Source organism: Bos taurus, chromosome 12 (assembly GCF_002263795.3).
Source record: "Bos taurus isolate L1 Dominette 01449 registration number 42190680 breed Hereford chromosome 12, ARS-UCD2.0, whole genome shotgun sequence".
NCBI lineage: Eukaryota > Metazoa > Chordata > Mammalia > Artiodactyla > Bovidae > Bos > Bos taurus.
This window is the reverse complement of record NC_037339.1, coordinates 86,617,392-86,634,781: the sequence shown is the minus strand read 5'-3', so window position 1 is coordinate 86,634,781 and position 17,390 is coordinate 86,617,392. Positions and strand designations below refer to the sequence as shown.

The window sequence follows — 17,390 nt, the reverse complement described above, 5'->3', positions numbered from 1 at the left end:
CTTGATTACATATTAACCGTCAGCTGTTGATTCAGTGTTCCTTATTTTATCCTCCTTTGTATACAAGTTAACTCTAAAATGATCCATTAGGCAAGAATTAACTAAATATACTTTGTGGTATTCTTTCCTTTGAATCTCTACTAACTTTATTCAGCTGGAAATCATCTTGAGAAAGGAAATAAAACACGTGGCTCGTCACACACCTGGTTCTCACTTCTCTGACGGCTGTGGGGGAGGTGGGTCTCAGATTAGGAAGCAGGAGCGGAGGCTTCCCGGAGGGGGGGTGCCCTGGGGGCTCGGACGAGGCCAGCGGCCATCCCAGGATGTGCAGGGGCCCCTCCAGGTTCGGACGAGGCCAGCAGCCACCCCAGGACGTGCATGGGGGTCCCGGGGGCCCAGACGAGGCCAGAGGCTGTCCCGGGACTCGCAGGAGGGTTCTGGGGGCCCAGATGAGGCCAGTGGCCGTCCCAGGATGTGCATGGGGGTCCCGGGGGCCCGGACGAGGCCAGCGCCTTCCTGGGACTTGCAGGGGGCCCCCGGGGGCTCAGACGAGGCCAGCGGCTGTCCTGGGACGCACAGATGCCCGGTGGGCTGGGCAGAGCCCAGGTAGAGGAAGGGCCGCCCCTGGGAAGCGGGGCCCTGAGGAGGCAGTGGCCACTCGCCCAGGATGTCCAGGGAGGCTGCAGTGCCCAGAGCAAGGCCTGGGGTCACCACCAGGGTTGGCAGGGAGGCCACCAGTGGGAGCCCCGGCCCGGCGCTCCAGAGCCCAGCGCCTCGCGTGGGGGCGGGCCTGTGTCCAGCCTCTCCTGACGCGCTCCTTGGTGCCTGGAGACACAGGAGACAGGGTCCCCGTGTCCCCCTCCTTCTGCACAGGAAGGGCTTCTCAGAAGAGCAGGTGTGACCATCCCCGAGGCCTGGCCTGGCTCAGGGGGTGCCCCCAGGGCACTCAGTGTGTGGATTCCCCTGCGGCCTGTGAAGGCACCGGGCCTTTTCCCTGAAAGAACCGAGAGCCTAAGGAAACTGGCTTTTCTCATATCCACAGAAAACCTGATCAATCGTTGATCCAAGGAAAAAAGTGGGAGATTCCATTCGAACCACCCAAGGACTGTAGTCTTTCAGAAAGTTCTAGGACTCCGCCTGTTAGAGGTCAGAGCACACGTGGGTAAGCTTTTGAGACAAAGGGTCATGGTCACAGGACCCAGGTTTGCAGGTCGGGGGCGTCACCGTGACCCCACACGCGTGCGCGTGGGGGGCTCTCCTGGAGGTCTGCTCAGAGCAGATGCTCAGCCTGGACCGCAGGGACGGAGGAGCCCCAAACCTGTGAAGCAGGAACCCCACTCCCCCCGCCACACTGAGAGCCGGTGTGGTTTCCCACGCGGCCCGCCCCCCGCGGTTCCCTGGACGCCGGCCGGGTCCTGCAGTAGGTTCCTTTCATCCACCGTCCACCCCACAGACTCGGGCTCAGCCCCAGGGTCAGCAGGCAGTGCTGGATCCCCAACACCCCCACTTCTGTAAACTGGGGTTCCCACCGCCCAGGGGCAGCTCCCGAAGCTGACACCTTGCTCCCACGGCCAGCTTTCTAGAAAGGTGGTGGGTGAATGGCCGACGACGAGGCCGGCGGGCCCAGACCGGACAGTCCTGACCGGCGGGCCTCCTGCCCCCGCGCGGCGTCGGCCCCTGAGTCCCCAGCATGGCGCTCTCAGCCCCACGTCTCGGGCTCCTGCAGGTGGTCCGATCCCAGGCAGGACGGGTGAACTCACTGGCCGCTGGTGATTAACTCAGCGTCCGTCCCCCCGAGGTCGGGGCTGGGACCACACTCTCCGAGCCTCTGAGGGGAGCAGTGCTCCATATCCACGTGTGGGGAGACCCTCCGGCTTAGCCACAAGTTAACCTGCGCTCGATGCCTCTAAAACAGCCCACCTGCCGCACATCAGACACACAGTACGTCTGCTTTAACTGGTGAAGAAAGAGATGCTTTGACCAGACGGAGAAGGCAGTGGCACCCCACTCCAGTCCTCTTGCCTGGAAAATCCCATGGGCGGAGGAGCCTGGTGGGCTGCAGTCCATGGGGTCATGAAGAGTCGGACACGACTGAGTGACTTCACTTTCACTTCTCACTTTCATGCATTGGAGAAGGAAATGGCAACCCACTCCAGTGTTCTTACCTGGAGAAAACCAGGGACGGGGAGCCTGGTGGGCTGCTGTCTGTGGGGTCACACAGAGTTGGACACGACTGAAGCGACTTAGCAGCAGCAGCAGCAGCAGCTTTGACCAGAAGTAAAGAGCGTCCATGTTGGATTCCGTGTGCTGGAGGCCCAGTGGTTAAGACGCTGCACTTCCAATGGAGGGGTCGAAGGTTCAATCCCTCATCAGGGAACTAAGATACCACAGGCTGCTTTGTTTTTTACCCGTGGGAGAATGTATCCCTGACTTGTTTGATGTTCTTTGTTCTGACAAGCCACAAAACTGCTGAAAACTGTGCTTCTCCAGGATGGATTCCCAGCAGAACCCGGGAGGATGGCTCAGGCAAGACTCTGCTCCTGTTACAGGTTGCATGTTGATTATATGAGACACCTCTGACCAGGGGGCCGGTCTCCCCCACCTCCAGAGTCGCCACCTTGGCAGAAACCCGGGTGAGGCCCAAAGGGGTTTAACCGGGGCAAAGTTGGAGGGTCGTGGGCGCTCAAGCCAGGAACCTGGATGGAGCCCAGGCACACGCGTGCCACTCATCACCAAGTCGTGGGCCAGGTGGGGTCATGGCGGAGGTGTGGACGCACTGGAAACGCACGGCCCGGGGAGAATTTCAAGTCTTTCAGAAACAGCCTGAAGGAGCCAGAATAAATGCTGGCCTCCACGCTCGCTCTGCCAATGGACGCCAACAGTGAGACAAGAAGTTCTGACTTTCTGGGCCCCGGCGGCCGTGGTGACCGTGGAAGACCACAGGCACTCATCTGTGTCACTGTTTCCTGAGTCAAACTAAATGCACCTGAGACTCTCATTGTCTCCCAGCGTCAGGAGGCAGGGAGAGGACGCCCTGCCCGCGTCCCAGTGACGCTGCTGACCCGCGAGTCCCGGTGACCTGCTCCAGAGCCCACGGTCCCCGCTGACCCGCCCCGGTGCCCGCGGTCCCTGCTGACCCACGAGTCCCAGTGACCCGCCCCAGCGCCCACAGTCCCCGCTGACCCAAGGTCCCCGCTGACCCGCCCCGGCGCCCACGGTCCCTGCCAACCCACTCCAGTGCCCACGGTCCCCGCTGACCCGCCCCCACGCCCACGGTCCCTGCTGACCCACGGTCCCCGCTGACCCACGAGTCCCAGTGACCTGCTCCAGCGCCCGCGGTCCCCACTGACCAGCCCCAGCACCCACCGGCCCTCCTCATCTGCCCGTCCCCGAGTCTCGGGCCGAGGTCACCGGGCGGAGGGAGGGCTCAGACCCGCTGGGCACAGACTCAGCTCTGAGATGGATGGCCAGCGTCACCAGAGGGCACTGCAGGCCCAGGAACTCTGCAGGGTCTGGGTCCCACAGCCCCCCAGGGCGTGCAGATGCAGGGAGCTTGCGGGGTGGGTGACGGCCGGGGCGCTCGCAGCTCATCTGCTCATCGCACAGGGCGCAGGGACCCCCCTCCCCGCAGCTGATCCTGCTCGGGGCCAGGATTGGCCCCCGCTCGGTGAGGGGCCGCCCCAGTGTGCCCGCAAGGCGGGTGGGGGCAGAGCAGGGGTCCCTGCCTCTGGGGATCGTGTGGACACAGTCACTGCTCCCCTGCAGCCCTGTGGATGAGGGTCCTGTCCATAGCTGGGCCCTAAGGATGGACTCCTGCGGGGGGCACCTCCTCCTGTGAGGAACTCCGGATCTCACTGAGGCGCATGGAGGCGGGTCATCTGACACTCCCGTTCTGAGAGGGGCCGGGACGGGCAGGGCTGGGCGATGCGTGAGGGTGGCTTGAGGATTCAAGAGTGGCTCCAACGTCGTATAGAATGAGAGCCCGTTAAATAGGGTGTGTGTGTGTGCACGTGTACACGCATGTACAGATGTGTAGGGTATATGTGCATTGTACATGTGTGTGCATGATACCTGCTGTTCTATTCCCTACACGGGTTACAAAGTCTGGAAGGAAATACGCTCCAAAGTCTAGCCCGTCGGGGCTTCTGGGAAGTCGGAGCAGGAGGGGTTGGAGAAGACACAGGACCAGAGCCCACAGGGGGCAGGGTCTCAGCCCTGCAGGCAGGGAGGTGGTCTCGGGGCCACCAGAAGCTCTAGCAGAGGTGTCGCTCCCCCGGGACTGCGAGTCTGTGCTCCCCCAAACCCCCAAGCCGCACCCCAGCCTCACAACAAACCGAACAACCAAGCGTTCTCCAGCCCCGAAAACCTCCTGCAAAGGTGGGCGGCCAAGAGAGCAGTTTCCTTCTCCGGGATCTGTGGGCAGAACGTCCACCTCCGGGAACTTGCCGGGAATCTGGGAGGAAGACCCCAGCACAGGCCTTGAGACACACAGGAGAAGTGAAACTCCTGTCTTCTCCGTGAGAGGAAGTGGCATTGTGCGGACCGGCTCCGGGGGGACGTTCCCCACAAGGGGACCCTCCTCCACATCCGCACTTCAGAGACGGGTGCAACCCCAAGAAGGCATCGGAATGCAAACCTGCCCAGAGGCTTCAGAGAGTCTCCCAGCATCTCAGAGAGGGAGGGACACGCCCTGTCTGTGCTGGGGAAATTTTATTTATTAAATTTATCTTACTGGAGTGAAGCCGATCACAGTGTTAATTTCTGCTGTGCAGTAAGGGGATTCAGTTACACACACATTCTTTTTCACGCTCTTTCCCATGATGATTTATCCCAGGATGCTGAATACAGCTCCCTGAGCTGTGTGGTAGGCCCCTGTGGTTCACCCACTCTGCTTATAATAGTTTGCACCTGCTAACCCCAGCTTCCAGTCCTCCCCTCCCCGCAGAGGAAACTCTTCCAGTAAAACGTATGGTCCAGACTTGCTTTCGCCATTCCGGCCATCACCATGTCCCGGATGAGACCCAGTGGCTAATGACCACTCACAGCGGCCCCGCAGGACCTGCTCTTGTGTTTGCCTGAAATCCTGGTGTGACGCTGGCTCCGGCAGCTGTGTGTCTCTTAAAGTGAACGCTCTAGGGATCAGGCTCCTGGCGTGGGGTGCTGACACGCACCAGGACATCCCACGGCCTCAGGGTGCCCACACCTGACCAGCTTCTGACCTGGGACGTCCCGAGGCCCTCACCCTGAGACCCGAGTGGAGAGCAAAGTGGGACCTGGGTTCGAGCTGCTGCCACAGTGCAGACTGCAGAGGCTGCGCTCAGACCGTCAGGACAGAGCTCAAGACTGTCCTTCCTGGAAGAACAGCCCTCAGAGAAACCCTCAAGGCAGAAAGATCACCTTTCCTCTCGGCCAGAGGGAACCAGGTCACGGTTCCAGAGGCTTTTGGGACAGGGCTGCCAGCCGGGACACCGGTCACACCTGCATGCAGACACGTGAGAGCACGCGTGAGCTGGCGTGAACGTCAGCAGGCCCCACACTCGGTGACAAGCACGCCAGCCCCGTCCCAGGTGTATGCGCGTTGGGCTTCTCCGAATGCCGTGCATCTGGGGTATTTTCTCTTTATATTATTGCTCTGAAATCCCAAAGTTGAGAGCCTTGCCGTTTTTCAAGAGCAGAAATATTTTTGAACGTGACCATGTTTGGAGATGGGGCCTCTAAAGCGGGGATTAAGGTCAGATGAGGTCACTAGGGTGGCCCTAATCCCATTTGACCTGTGTCCTCGTGAGAGGGGATCAGACGTGCCTAGGGGCCCACCACGCGGGCACACGGGAGGCGGCCGGGTATGGACCAGACAAGAGGTCTGCCTCCACTGCGGCTGTGGGCCCGGCCTCCAGGGTGGGGAGAAATGAGCTCCTGTTGTTTAAGCCACTGGTCAGTGGGGCTCCTGTGATGGAAGGAAGATGAGGAGGACGGGGCAGGGACGCCTGCCCAGCCTGAAGATGGGTCTGCCAGTTCCCCAGCACCTTCCAGAGGGCCTCCCAAAGCTGCTCCCTCTCACCTCCTGGGGGGGCCTCCTGAACCTGCTCCCTCTCCTAGCCGTCGCATCTGCTACAAAAGCTCCCTGTGGTCCCTGCGTGTCCAGGGGCTTCACGACACGGTCCTTCAAGATGCTCATTGTATCTGACAAAGATGCGTCTTATTTAGAAGCAACACTCTTAGAAACTCATCTCCTGAGTAAATCTCGAGCTCAGGACAGAGCCCAGAGCCTCAAAACGCCATCTGTAGTCAGAGAGGGAGGAGGCAGAACAAACAGCAGCGGGTGACCAGACAGGACGCCCGCAAGGGCCTCAGCTTTACAGTCACTGCCCCCCACCCTGCCCTGCCCCCCACCCCTTCCCCCACGCACCCCCCAGCCCCTCCCCTCCAGCGCCTGCGTAATTACCCAGCAGGGCAGGAGCACTTTGGACCTGTCAGCTCCCTAGACCTGTTTTTCTTCTTCAAAGGACAGGGATAGGACTTCCTGCCCGGCTTGTGGGCCCCCGGGGGCGGGGTGGCGGGGGTGCGGTGGCCTCAGCTCTGACCGAGCAGCTTGGGCACTGGCTCAGCCTGAGGTTTTCTCCCCTTTTCTCCCCATCTTTCCGCGCACGAGCTGGCACAGCCGGGCCAGCGGTTGCTGTTCAGTAGCTCTGTCATGGGCACCGGCACCAGCTCGGCCCGAGGCTTTCTCCCCCATCCCGTGCACGAGCTGGCACGGCCGGGCCAGCGGCTGTTGTCCAGTAGCTCAGTCGCGTTCGACTCCTTTGCGACCCCACGGACTGTAGCCCGCCCAGCCTCTCTGTGCACGGTCCCCACCTACAGGGCGAGCTTCCAGGACCTGAATCCCACCCCTGCAGCCCTGGGGAGGGTGCTCTGCCCTGAAAAGAGGCCACTCAGGGAGACCGCGTGGCCTGCTGTGCCTGGGACAGTCCAGTGCCCCTGTGGTCCTGCAGCGGGAGGCTGATGGCCCGGCCCCTGGGGGAAGCAACTGGAGGTTCCTTTCCCTGTTGACCAAACTCCAAGACGGGAACAGCAGGACAATTAAGGGAGGAGGCTGGGCCCTGCCAGACCACCTGTCTGATTCCTGAAGTCAGGAGACCTCCCGGACCAGACGTGTGCAGAAAGACTCCCTGGAGACCAAAGGGGGGTCATGTCAAGGGGTGTTCTACCCAGATGCCTCTGCGGTAAAACCACCTTGTCTAAGAGATGTGGGCACACATGGGAGGATCCTGAGACAGACCAAGTGTGGACTGTGAACCAGGCAAATCAAAATGACTGGCCACAGGAAACCCGGAAGAAAGGTCCCGTGACAGTAATTCAGATCACGACGAGGGCCCACTCAGTGCCTCTGAGTGCCTCCCTGAGTCCCCCATGTGTCTCTCCACGCGTACTGGACTCTTTTTCCTCTTAACAAACATTTTACTTACTTAACTGCTTTCCGTCTTTGTGGGAATTGTTTTTGCAAAGCCGAAGGGCCAGGGCCTTGTCACTGACCCCGGGGCTAGTGGTTAGGATCTGGTGCTCACTGCTGGGACCCAGCCTCAGTCTCTGGCTGGAAACTCAAGCCTTGCTCCAAGCTGCCACAGGCTGAGGCCCCCGAGATCAGTCACCCCAGACCTCACACGCAGGGATGAGGAAAGGGTGGAGGGGACGTGGAGATGACACGCCCTGAAGTCCAGGCTCCCAGGCTGGTGCTACGTGGAGACGGGGTGTCTGGCAGGGTCACTGTAAGCCTTGAGGCTGCCTCACATGGGTCTTTTCTACGCCCACCACCCAGTCCCTAATCGTGTATCTGTGACCCTGCCGGGGACCCACATAAGCACCTCTGAGGACCCTCTGAGCACATCTGTCCCGCTGTCCCCACAGGCCTGGCCCCGGAACAATCCTCTGCTGCCCCAGCGGCTGGGACACGAAGTCTCTTCTTTACTTTTCCAAGCCAATATGGAAATATTCAAACCGACATGAAAAGACCCCTTTTCAGTGATTCTGCCTGTGATCCCAGCCACGGTTTCCTTTTCTCTCTTGCTGGAGTCTATTTAAAGCCAACTCCAAATATCATATCATTTCACCCAGAACTATTCTTCAGCCAAAAATAAAGAAAACTTCGTACTTTGTCGGAAAAGGTGTGAGCAGCGTGCTGTGACGCTTCCCGTGGGCGGTCAAGGCGCCGGCGGCTGGCCCACCCCGACCTGTGGGGACCCTCCACCGTCCCCGGGGCTTCACAGTGATCAGTGGTGCTGCCTGAACACCCCATCAGTCCTGGGGGTACAGGCACCCCTGGAACTAAAGTGCTCAGACAGCACATCTTATCCAAACGGCAGCAGCTCCTGCAATCAGACAACAAGAACTGGGAGTCCCGCAGGAAGACGGGGGCCTGGGGTGGTGTGTGCACACCCGGGTGGGGGCCCTCGGGCCTCTTGCTGAGCCTCTGCCGAGGAGCTGGGGCTCGGGCCAGTGGTTCTCACGTGGGGCCTGCAACCTCAGAGCTGCAAAGCTGGCTCCTCACACAGCCTGGCCGTGGGACGCCGGGGGCCCTGTGGGCATGCGTCGGCTTGGGGGGCCGTGCGGGCACACCCCTGCCCTGGTCGCAGCCACCTCCCTGGCTGCAGACGTGACCTGCCCTTGCGGACAATCATCGGCTTTGAAGGAAGGGCGTCTGGCCAGCGAGGGTACCCAGGACACTCAGGGCAGCGGGCATTTGGAGTTTGGTGGAGGGGCACCAAGGACATGGGTCTGGCTGCCTCTTGCTCCTAAGGAGGGGGCTCGGGCAGGTGCTGGCGGCAGGGCTGGCAGCCCTCGAAGGGCCCTCTGGCCGTGACCACTGGCTGCCTGCGGAAGGGTCCTTTCTCGCTGTATCTCTCCCGCCACGCTTCCTGGACGGGCCTCCTCTTGTCTAACGCTCACCCACATCTCATCTGGCCCCAGCTGCCCCCGGTCGGGGTACTATCACATTCAAGTCCAAGAGCATGTGTTCGTGGTCTGCGTTTCCTGTGGGGCTGGGATCAGGCTGGCGCGAGGATGTGGCGGGACACAGCGGCTGGAACCCACCAGAGATGGCAGGCGTCAGGAGGAGAGGCTGCAGGAGCCTGCACCACCAAGGCTGCGGGGGCGCCTGGGTCCGGGGCAGGGGGCACGTGCCAGACATGCTCTTGGAGACGGGGAGGAGGAACATGTGGGCCCCACAGAAAGGACGGGAGAGGGTGCAGGGAGCCACCTACCCCGGCCGGAAGCTGCCCCGTCCAGGGGCACAGGGGCTGCGATGGGCGGAAAGAGGAGCTTGGGGGCACCGGTGGGGGGTGGGCTGCATGCCCGATGATTTCTAAGACCAGGACAGGTCGATGCCAGGCCCCGTGCTGGGGGAAGGGCAGTCACCATGCCTGTGGACCGGAGTCTGCAGGAGGCACCTGGGGCGAAGGCCGAGGAGGGGTCTTGAAAGGGTTCTTTCAAAAGCAAGGCCAACTAGGCTGAGGGCCTGGAGAACTTCCTCAGAAGCAGCGAATGGGGGGCCTCTGTGGGCATGTTTCCCAAATTACTTTCCAGGCTCCTTGCTCAGCCCTCTGACGGGATGCTCCGGAAAAACCAATGCTAAGGGCCCAGCAAGTTCACAACAGCCCAGCAGGCACTCGCCACCGGAAACGACATCAGAGTCCCAGGGAGACACTGTTCCCAAGGGGCCGGGCCTGGTGGAGTGGGCCATGCAGCCTGTGGGTCCACAGTGTCAGTAGGGTGGTGCCTTTCCAACGCGCCTGACTTCTGCTGTTCTGAGCCCAGTTCTTAAAAAGAACTCTTGGGATGCCGGGGAGACTACAAAAGTCCCTTAAATCTTAAAGGACCTTAAAACCCTCTTATCTCACCACGTTTCCAAAGTAAAACTCAAAATGCAGTTTGTGCACATTCTCGTGGCCTCCCAATAGGAGAAGCGGTTTTCAGGCCATCCAAGGAAACACCAGGACGCCGCGGGGCCTGGGCCAGGGCTGCCCTGCGGGCACAGTGGGCACACGGCGTGGTGACCACCGTGTTGGTGTCTGCAGGCCGGTCCCTCGGAGTAAAAGGTGCGCAGGCCAGGCGGCAAGTCTGTTCCCTCCAGCCATGACTCACGCTCCCCAGATCCTGCGCATCTGTGGGGAGAGGCCTGGGGGGCGCCTCTGCCTCCTCTGGGACCGGAGGGGACGCGGGCACCGTCAGCCCTGGTCGCCCCAGACGGCCACCGGGCAGGGCATGCCCACCCTCCCGTGTACCCAGCCGCCGGCTCAGGGCGGGGGTGGGGGGCCGGCTAGGGCAGCGCCTGCACCCCTCCTTCCGAGCCTGGTTTGGGGCGGTGGGAGGCAGGGACAGGCTGATTCCGCCGGGGTGGGGGAGGGGACAGTGGCGCTCATTAAGATCTACTTATTTGCGTGTTATTTTCAGAAGGAAAGTGTAGGCTGAAAGAGAGCAAGTTAAAAATAAGACAATCGTTTTCTGTAAAAAGAACATTAGACCAGCGGTCACAGGTCAGGACGCCGGCCTTTGGACCCGCGGGGCACGGAGGCCTGGACGGCTGTCAGAAGAATCTAAGCTGGACTCACCTCCTCCCACCTTGGCTGCGGCAGAGAGGCCCCGGGGTGCGGGGTGCGGGGCGGCGGGACCCGACGCGCCGGCCGGGCCGTCAGCCTCGCCGGGCCCAGGTCCCTCTCCCCGCCGGGGACCATCCCCGCGCCCCTCCCCCTCCCTCCCCGCCGGGGGCCCATCCCTCCTCCCGCGCCCCCTCCCCCCGCCCGGGGCCCCCATCCCCCTCCCTCCCCGCCCCGGGGGCCGGGGCCCGGCTCGGCCGCGCCCCTCCCAGGCTCCGGGCTCCGGGCTCCGGGCTCCGCGCGCAGGAGCAGGTGCAGCCCCTCCCGCCCCCTCCCTCCGGGCCGCGCCCCGCCCTCCGGGGCCCCAGACGTTCCCACCCCTCCCCTCCCCCGCCCTCCTTCCCCGCCCCCAGCCCCGCCTCCCGGCGCCCGCGGCCCGGCGGAAGGACGCGAGGCGCCCCGAGTCCTGGGAGGTGAACTTGGCACTCCGAGCCCCGCGGCCCGGGCGCCGCCTCCCGCCCGTCTCGGCATGGAGGCCGCGGGGCGCGCGCAGGCGGCGCGGGACCGTGTCCCCAGGTAGGCGCGCGGGGTCCGTGCGCCCCTGGCTCGGGCGCGGGCGCGGGCGGCGGTGCGGGCGCCTGCGCGCCCCTGGGCGGCCCCTGCGCTGCGTGCGCGCCCGCGCTCGGCCCGCCGCCTCTGCTGCGGGGCCGCGTGGGGGGCAGGGAGCCCGCGCGCCCCGCGCAGGGATCGGGCGGCTGGGTGCCGAGGGTCCCACGTCCACGTGCGCGCGGAACTTTACTCTGGGCCTTTTTGTGCGGTAGGATCGATCCGTATGGGTTTGAAAGGCCTGAGGACTTTGATTATGCAGCTTACGAAGAATTTTTTTCCACCTACCTGGTGATCCTCACCAGGAGAGCCATCAAATGGTCCAAACTTCTAAAGGGCGGCGGTGGTGTCCAGAGGAGCATGACCGGTGAGTTCGGCGCCTGACCCAGCGGGCACGCAACAAGTCATCCGGTCCTCGGTGCCATGCGCTCGGGGGAGCTCAGGACTTGGGGTTCCTTCGAGGCCAGGGGCGCTGCCCCCATCCCAGCCGTGCCCCGCGCAGACGCACAGGTGAGGGCGCTGCGCGGTCCAGGTGCGAGGCCCCCTTTGCTCGCCTGGATGTGGGGCCTGCTCGCCCTTTGAGACGCTTGGCGCCCGTGGCCCTCTTTCCAGAAGAAGACGGGTTTCCTGCTCCTCAGAGCGAGCGGCCAAGGTAGTGCTCCCGCCGGCTTCTGTGCGGAGCGCTCCCTGCCCCCTTCAGAGAGAAAGCGGGGTGAGGGGGGGGTGCTTCGTGGAACCCTCGGCTCCTCCCCTGCTTCCTCCCTGCCCCAGGCTGTGCCCCGGGGCCTCCTTCAGGTCTGGATTGGAGCGCCTCCTCCGGGAAGCCTTCCAGTCTCACCCCGCAGCTCCACACTTCCTGCCCTCTCCTTGCCTCTCTCTGGTCCTCCACGTGTGGGTCTTACTTATTTTATCCTTAGTTTTCCGCCCTGGGGTCAAAGATCCCTCTGTGCCGGCTGGGTTGGCTGGATGGTCCCTTAGCTGTTCGTTGAATGAATGAATGAAATATTTGCCTGCCTGTTCCCTAGCTGAGGATACAGAGGCCAGACCTGGCCGCAGGAGGTGAGGAGTGGGCAGGAGTGTGCCTCCGGGGGCCTCCTGACACAGGGCGTTAATGACAATGAAGGGGTGAGGATAGGGGTCCCAGCCGCAGGGGGCTGAGCTGTGTGACCAGAGCATTGGGGTGAGGAGAGGAGGGCCAGAGGTGGAGCAGGGCCCGTGCCAGTTCACAGTGGGCACACGGGGCATGGCCAGGGGAAAGAAGTCGGTTTTTAAGCAAGCGTGGTGGGGAGGGGGTCAGATCAAGCTTTATCTGTAAAGAGCCATCCGTCGTTGAAAGGCAGGTGTCATTAGTTGTATCGAGAGCCAAGCCCCCCTTGCTGCTGGGCGTTAACGTGCTTCCAGCCGACTTTGGCTTCATTTTTTGTTTTGATTTGTTTTTTAGTTATGTACAACTACGTAAAAATACAAAGACAGACAACTTTTGCATGTGGGAGAACATCTTGGTCACACCCGAAGGTGTGAAGTGACCTGAGTTTCTCAGCTGCCCAGGCCCCGGGGGTGGCTGGTGACTGTCCCCCGTCCCCCCAGGAACAGGGTGCACCATTTGCTTTCATGCAGGAGGAGGCCTCCTGTCCAACAGGGACCCAGAGGCCGGTTAATGCCACAGAAAGTAACTGCAAGACGTGCAGGCGCTTGCGGCCCTTTGCATGTGACACACGCGTGGACGTGCTCTCCACTTCGATTCTGTCACTTGTGTCTTGCCGTCTTTTCTTTGTACAGTGACGGCACTCTAGTTCTGTGTCTTTCCTGCAGAAACCGTTGCTGCTCAGTCGCCAAGTCGCATCCGACTCTTTGCAACCCCATGGACTGCAGCACGCCAGGCTTCCCTGTGCATCACCAACTCCCGGAGTTTACTCAAACTCGTCCCTTGAGTCGGTGATGCCATCCAACCATTTCGTCCCCTTCTCCCGCCTTCAATCTTTCCGAGCATCAGGGTCTTTTCCAGTGAGTCAGCTCTTTGCATCAGGTGGCCAAAGTATTGGAGCTTCAGCATCAGTCCTTCCAATGAATATTCAGGACTAATATTTCCTTTAGGATGGACTGGTTGGATCTCCTTGCAGTCCAGGGGACTCTCAAGAGTCTTCTCCAACACCACAGTTCAAAAGCATCAGTTTTGGCGTCCAGCCTTCCTTATTGGCCCAGCTCTCACGTCCATGCCTGACCTCTGTGGAGACTGCTGAACGCTGCGTCTGTTTTCCAGTGTTGCTCTCCCGGTGGGCTGGGAGTGGAAGCCGTCTCAGTGCAGAGCCTCCCGGACTTCAGCTCTCTCCCTGGACGTCTGTGGTCACCTAATATGACGGTTCTGTTTCTGCTTTTGCCCAGGGCCCCTCTGTGGCTCAGCTGGTAAAGAACCCGCCTGCAATGCTGGAGACCTGGGTTTGATCCCTGGGTTGGAAAGGTCCTCTGGAGAAGGGAAGGGCTACCCACTCCGGTGTTCTGGCCTGGAGAATTCCATAGACTGTATAGGTCATGGGGTCGCAAAGAGTTGGACGGGACTGAGTGACTTTCACTTCACTTGCCTTTTTGGAGCACATATCGACTCTTTCTGAAAATTTAATTTGGTTTTATTGAAACTGCCATTGTTTCTTTCTTTGTTTTACGTTTTTAAATTTATGTAATGTTTGTTAAACTTTGTCCTTATGGTGTAACAGGTTTAGGAGCAAATATGCTTGATTCCTGGTGAGCCTTGGCCTGGGGGTGGGGTTCGCCGCCAGGTGAGCTGGAGGGCGTAGTGGGCTGGTGTTCTGTCAGGAAGTCTGGCGAGGCGCCTGTGGGCTCACCCAGTCCTGCGGTCCGGAGTGTTGCCGCTGAGCTGGTGCGGCTTCCGGGCGTGGCGGCCCGGGCTCCGCGGCACCCGTGACACGCCAGGGGAGTGGTCAGGCGTAGCCAGGAGTGGATTTGTTAGTCAGGAAGCGGGAATACAGTTTCTTCCTGCCAGATGCTCTGGGCTGGCCGGAGCGTCCACGGCTGTGTGACGTCCCGTGGGAGGGAGGCCGTGAGGGCCGTGGGCCCCGGGCGGGCAGTGGGAGCTCCGTCTGGGGCCCCGACCGTGACCCCGGCGACGCACCTGGAGGGCCGACTTCGCCCCGGCTCCTCAGCCGTGTCCGGCCTTCGGGCTCTGCTGTGCGTGTGCTCTTCTGAGAGGACTTGTGTCCACGTCTGCAGACGAGTGTTGAAGCTCAGCCTGCTTGAGGGTGCTAGCTGTGGGTCCGTGTTTTCTTTTTGTCAGTGAGCAGGTCCACCAGGAGCTGCGCTCGCTCGCTCACTCTCGGCGCTCGACCTGGCTGGCCGCGCCCGCGGGCTGCCTCTGGGCCCCGGTCCATCCTGCCTGGAGGGACGTGACGGGAGGAGCTCTTCCGGTTTGCTTCCTCTCCTGCCCCGTGGGCGAGGGGGTTAGCACCATCTGAATGAGAATGAAATTGCAAGACATGTTTAAAGACAAATATAAAAAAAGCCCTGAGAACCTGCTTAAATCCTGGGGCAGACAGCTGGGAGTTAATTCTGTGGGGTCGAGCTTCTCTTTAAAAAAATTTCCCACCTGTTTCTGCGGCATGGTTTACACTCCTCCAAATGTCGGAATGAGGAGTGCATCAGTCTTGCTCTTGCTCTGAGGGTGGGAGGACCATTTTCTTTCTCTTCCAGAGAAACTGAGTGAAGTCAGATAACAGGCAGTGAAAGTAGCAGAAGCCCTGATCCTCTGAAACTTCTGGACGTGGTTGCTGTTCTTACAACCTCCCGGGAGTCTGGAGCCCTGACTGTATTCCAGGCCCTGGGCTTTGTTTCCATTTTGCAGGAAATTTTCCATTTTCCTTCCATTTTGGAAGGAAACCGAGGCATGATCGAGGTGTGGTCTGCCTAGCCACGTCCGACGCCAGAGTGGGGGGTTTAACCAGCTCGCACTTCTTTTTCTAGACTCTTCGCAGCCCCATGGACTGCAGCCCACCAGGCTCCCCCGTCCCTGGGGTTCTCCAGGCAAGAACACTGGAGTGGGGTGCCATTTCCTTCTCCACACTTTTTATACTGTATATTAATTTTTTAAAACTTTGCAAATGAAGTTCACTCTACCTGGCGTGCAGCCCTGTGAGTGTGGACAGACGCACAGTCAGGTAATCCCCACCATGTGCAAGGTTTAGAACAGCCGGTCGCCTTCAGCGTCCCCTCCTGTGTGGTCCTGGGCGCTGACCTGCAGGCCTGGACGTGGGTGAAGGCCTCGGCTGGGGGAGCAGGGACTGGGAGAGGCCGCAGGGCTGCAGAGGGGTCCTGAAGGTGCGCTGGCCTCGCTCTCCCTTCGGGTTCTTTGGCTTCTCGCAGGTGTTCTCTCAGAGCGACGCCTGGTGGTTCTGCTGCGGGCAGCGTTTCTGGCGCTGTCATAAGCGATACCATCTCATTGTTTTTGTTTCCACTCTTTGCCGTCTGTCCGTGGAGTTACCATGAATGTCTGTACATCTTTTCCTTCTCCATCTCAGTGGGAGCGGTCCCTGCCCAAAGCTAGGACTGACCCTCCCCTTGCGGTTGAGAGAGGATTAATTCAGGGCACCCCTGGGTATGCCGAGCCCTGAGATGGTGTGTGAATGGTAGGAGGTTGGAGGGACGGTCCAGCTGAATGATTGCTGTGTTTGATAGACTAAAATATCACGTCCAGTAGCGGGGTGACCACGTCACGCTGGCCGAGACATTCTGGCCACGCGCGATCCTCCTGCTGCACGGGTGCCTCCGAGTTGCAGAGGGTTCTTGGCTTTCTCTGCCTCTGGCGGGTGGTGTTCACGTCTGTCCTTCCCTTCCTCTGGCCTTCCTCGTCATCCCCCAGCCTCTGCAAACGCCCATCCCGCGCGCCCTCCCTAGAGCGGCGGGTGCACGTGACCTGGCCTCCGGGAGGCGCTCTCGGGAGCTCGTGGACTGGTGGCTGTCAGCTTAAGTTATAAGATTCCAGCAGCAGCGCCTTTTTCGCTTGTAACCTAGGACATCGTCCTGTAATTTTTTTCTGTTCGGTACAGCTGGTGCCTGAGCCAGTGCCGACCTGCGTTCAGCGCCGTGGCGTCCTCCCAGGCTGCGGGGCGGGCCGGGTCGGGGGACGGGAGGTGGCCTGCGTCCCCGCACTGCTGCTGAGGTGGAGGTTGGGCTGCTGCGGCTCCCCCGACCGCTCAGCAGGAGGGGAGAGCGGACTTCTGTAGGGAGGGCCTGTACCTGTTGTTGGAACATGCCTGTATTGCCTCTTCCGTGTCTGACTTACTGATTTGTGGGAGCTGTCCATGGAGACTCTTGGAGGGGGGCCCGTCTGAAACTGCCCTTTCCCTATCTCAGTGAAGCGCTACATCCGCAAGGGCGTCCCGCTGGAGCACCGGGCCCGTGTCTGGATGGGGGTGAGCGGAGCCCAGGCCCGGATGGACCGGAACCCTGGCTACTACCAGCGCCTCCTGCAGGGGGAGCGGAGCGCCAGCCTGGAGGAGGCCATCCGGACAGGTGACATGGCCCCCGGATGGGGAGGCCCCCGGGGTGGGGCGGCCCTGGGGTGGGGGCGCCTCCCCCAGGGGACGTGTGTCTGCACCCCGACTCCCGGTCGTGATGGGGATGAGACCTGCACTGTCAAAGGCGCACCCCTGATTCCCATTTTCTCAAAGGACAAGCAAAACGGGGACTTATTTGACGGGAGGACAGTGGTCAGAATTGGTTCAGAAAATCCTTGGGTGGGCAGCTAGGTGGTAAGGAAAGTGGTAGAAAGGGTGGGTTTCTTCTGCAAAGATGCTCCAGGGGTGTGAGGAGGCCGATGCAGAGCCAGCCGTCAGAACAGACGCGGGCTGGGCGGCCCTGAGGACTCGAGACGCGGCTGCAGGAAGCTGCGCGCTGCGTCCGCTCTTTGTGCCGATGCCGAGTGTCCAGAGGCGCTCACGCCCTGGCCGCCGTCTCGTGACCCCAGCTTCCTTGCTGGCCACAGGCTCTCACAAGTGCAGAGTCCTCAGAAAAACAGTTAACCTAAGTTGAACAACTAGATCTTTAGGAGAGACACCTGCTTGTCCGATTTTGCCGGCTTCTGAGAACGACAGAACTAAACACAAAGGACTTCATTGAACAGTTGGTCACTGTACACGTCTGGGAGGTTGGATTGACTGGGGACAGCAAGGAAGCGGCGTGTCCCCAGCG

General features: G+C 61.1%; 1 protein-coding gene across 3 annotated transcripts in view; it reads left to right on the top strand.

Annotated features, from left to right (window-relative positions):
- The first annotated feature begins 11,013 nt into the window (after positions 1-11,013).
- GRTP1 (growth hormone regulated TBC protein 1) overlaps positions 11,014-17,390 on the top strand; it is an 18,699-nt gene continuing 12,322 nt past the window's right edge. The window contains exons 1-3 of one of the 3 annotated variants that reach the window (XM_024999772.2): positions 11,014-11,162; positions 11,408-11,559; positions 16,554-16,712. In XM_024999772.2, the coding sequence (XP_024855540.1) occupies positions 11,116-11,162; positions 11,408-11,559; positions 16,554-16,712 (358 nt within the window). In that variant the 5' untranslated portion in view covers positions 11,014-11,115. 3 annotated transcript variants of the gene reach the window in all.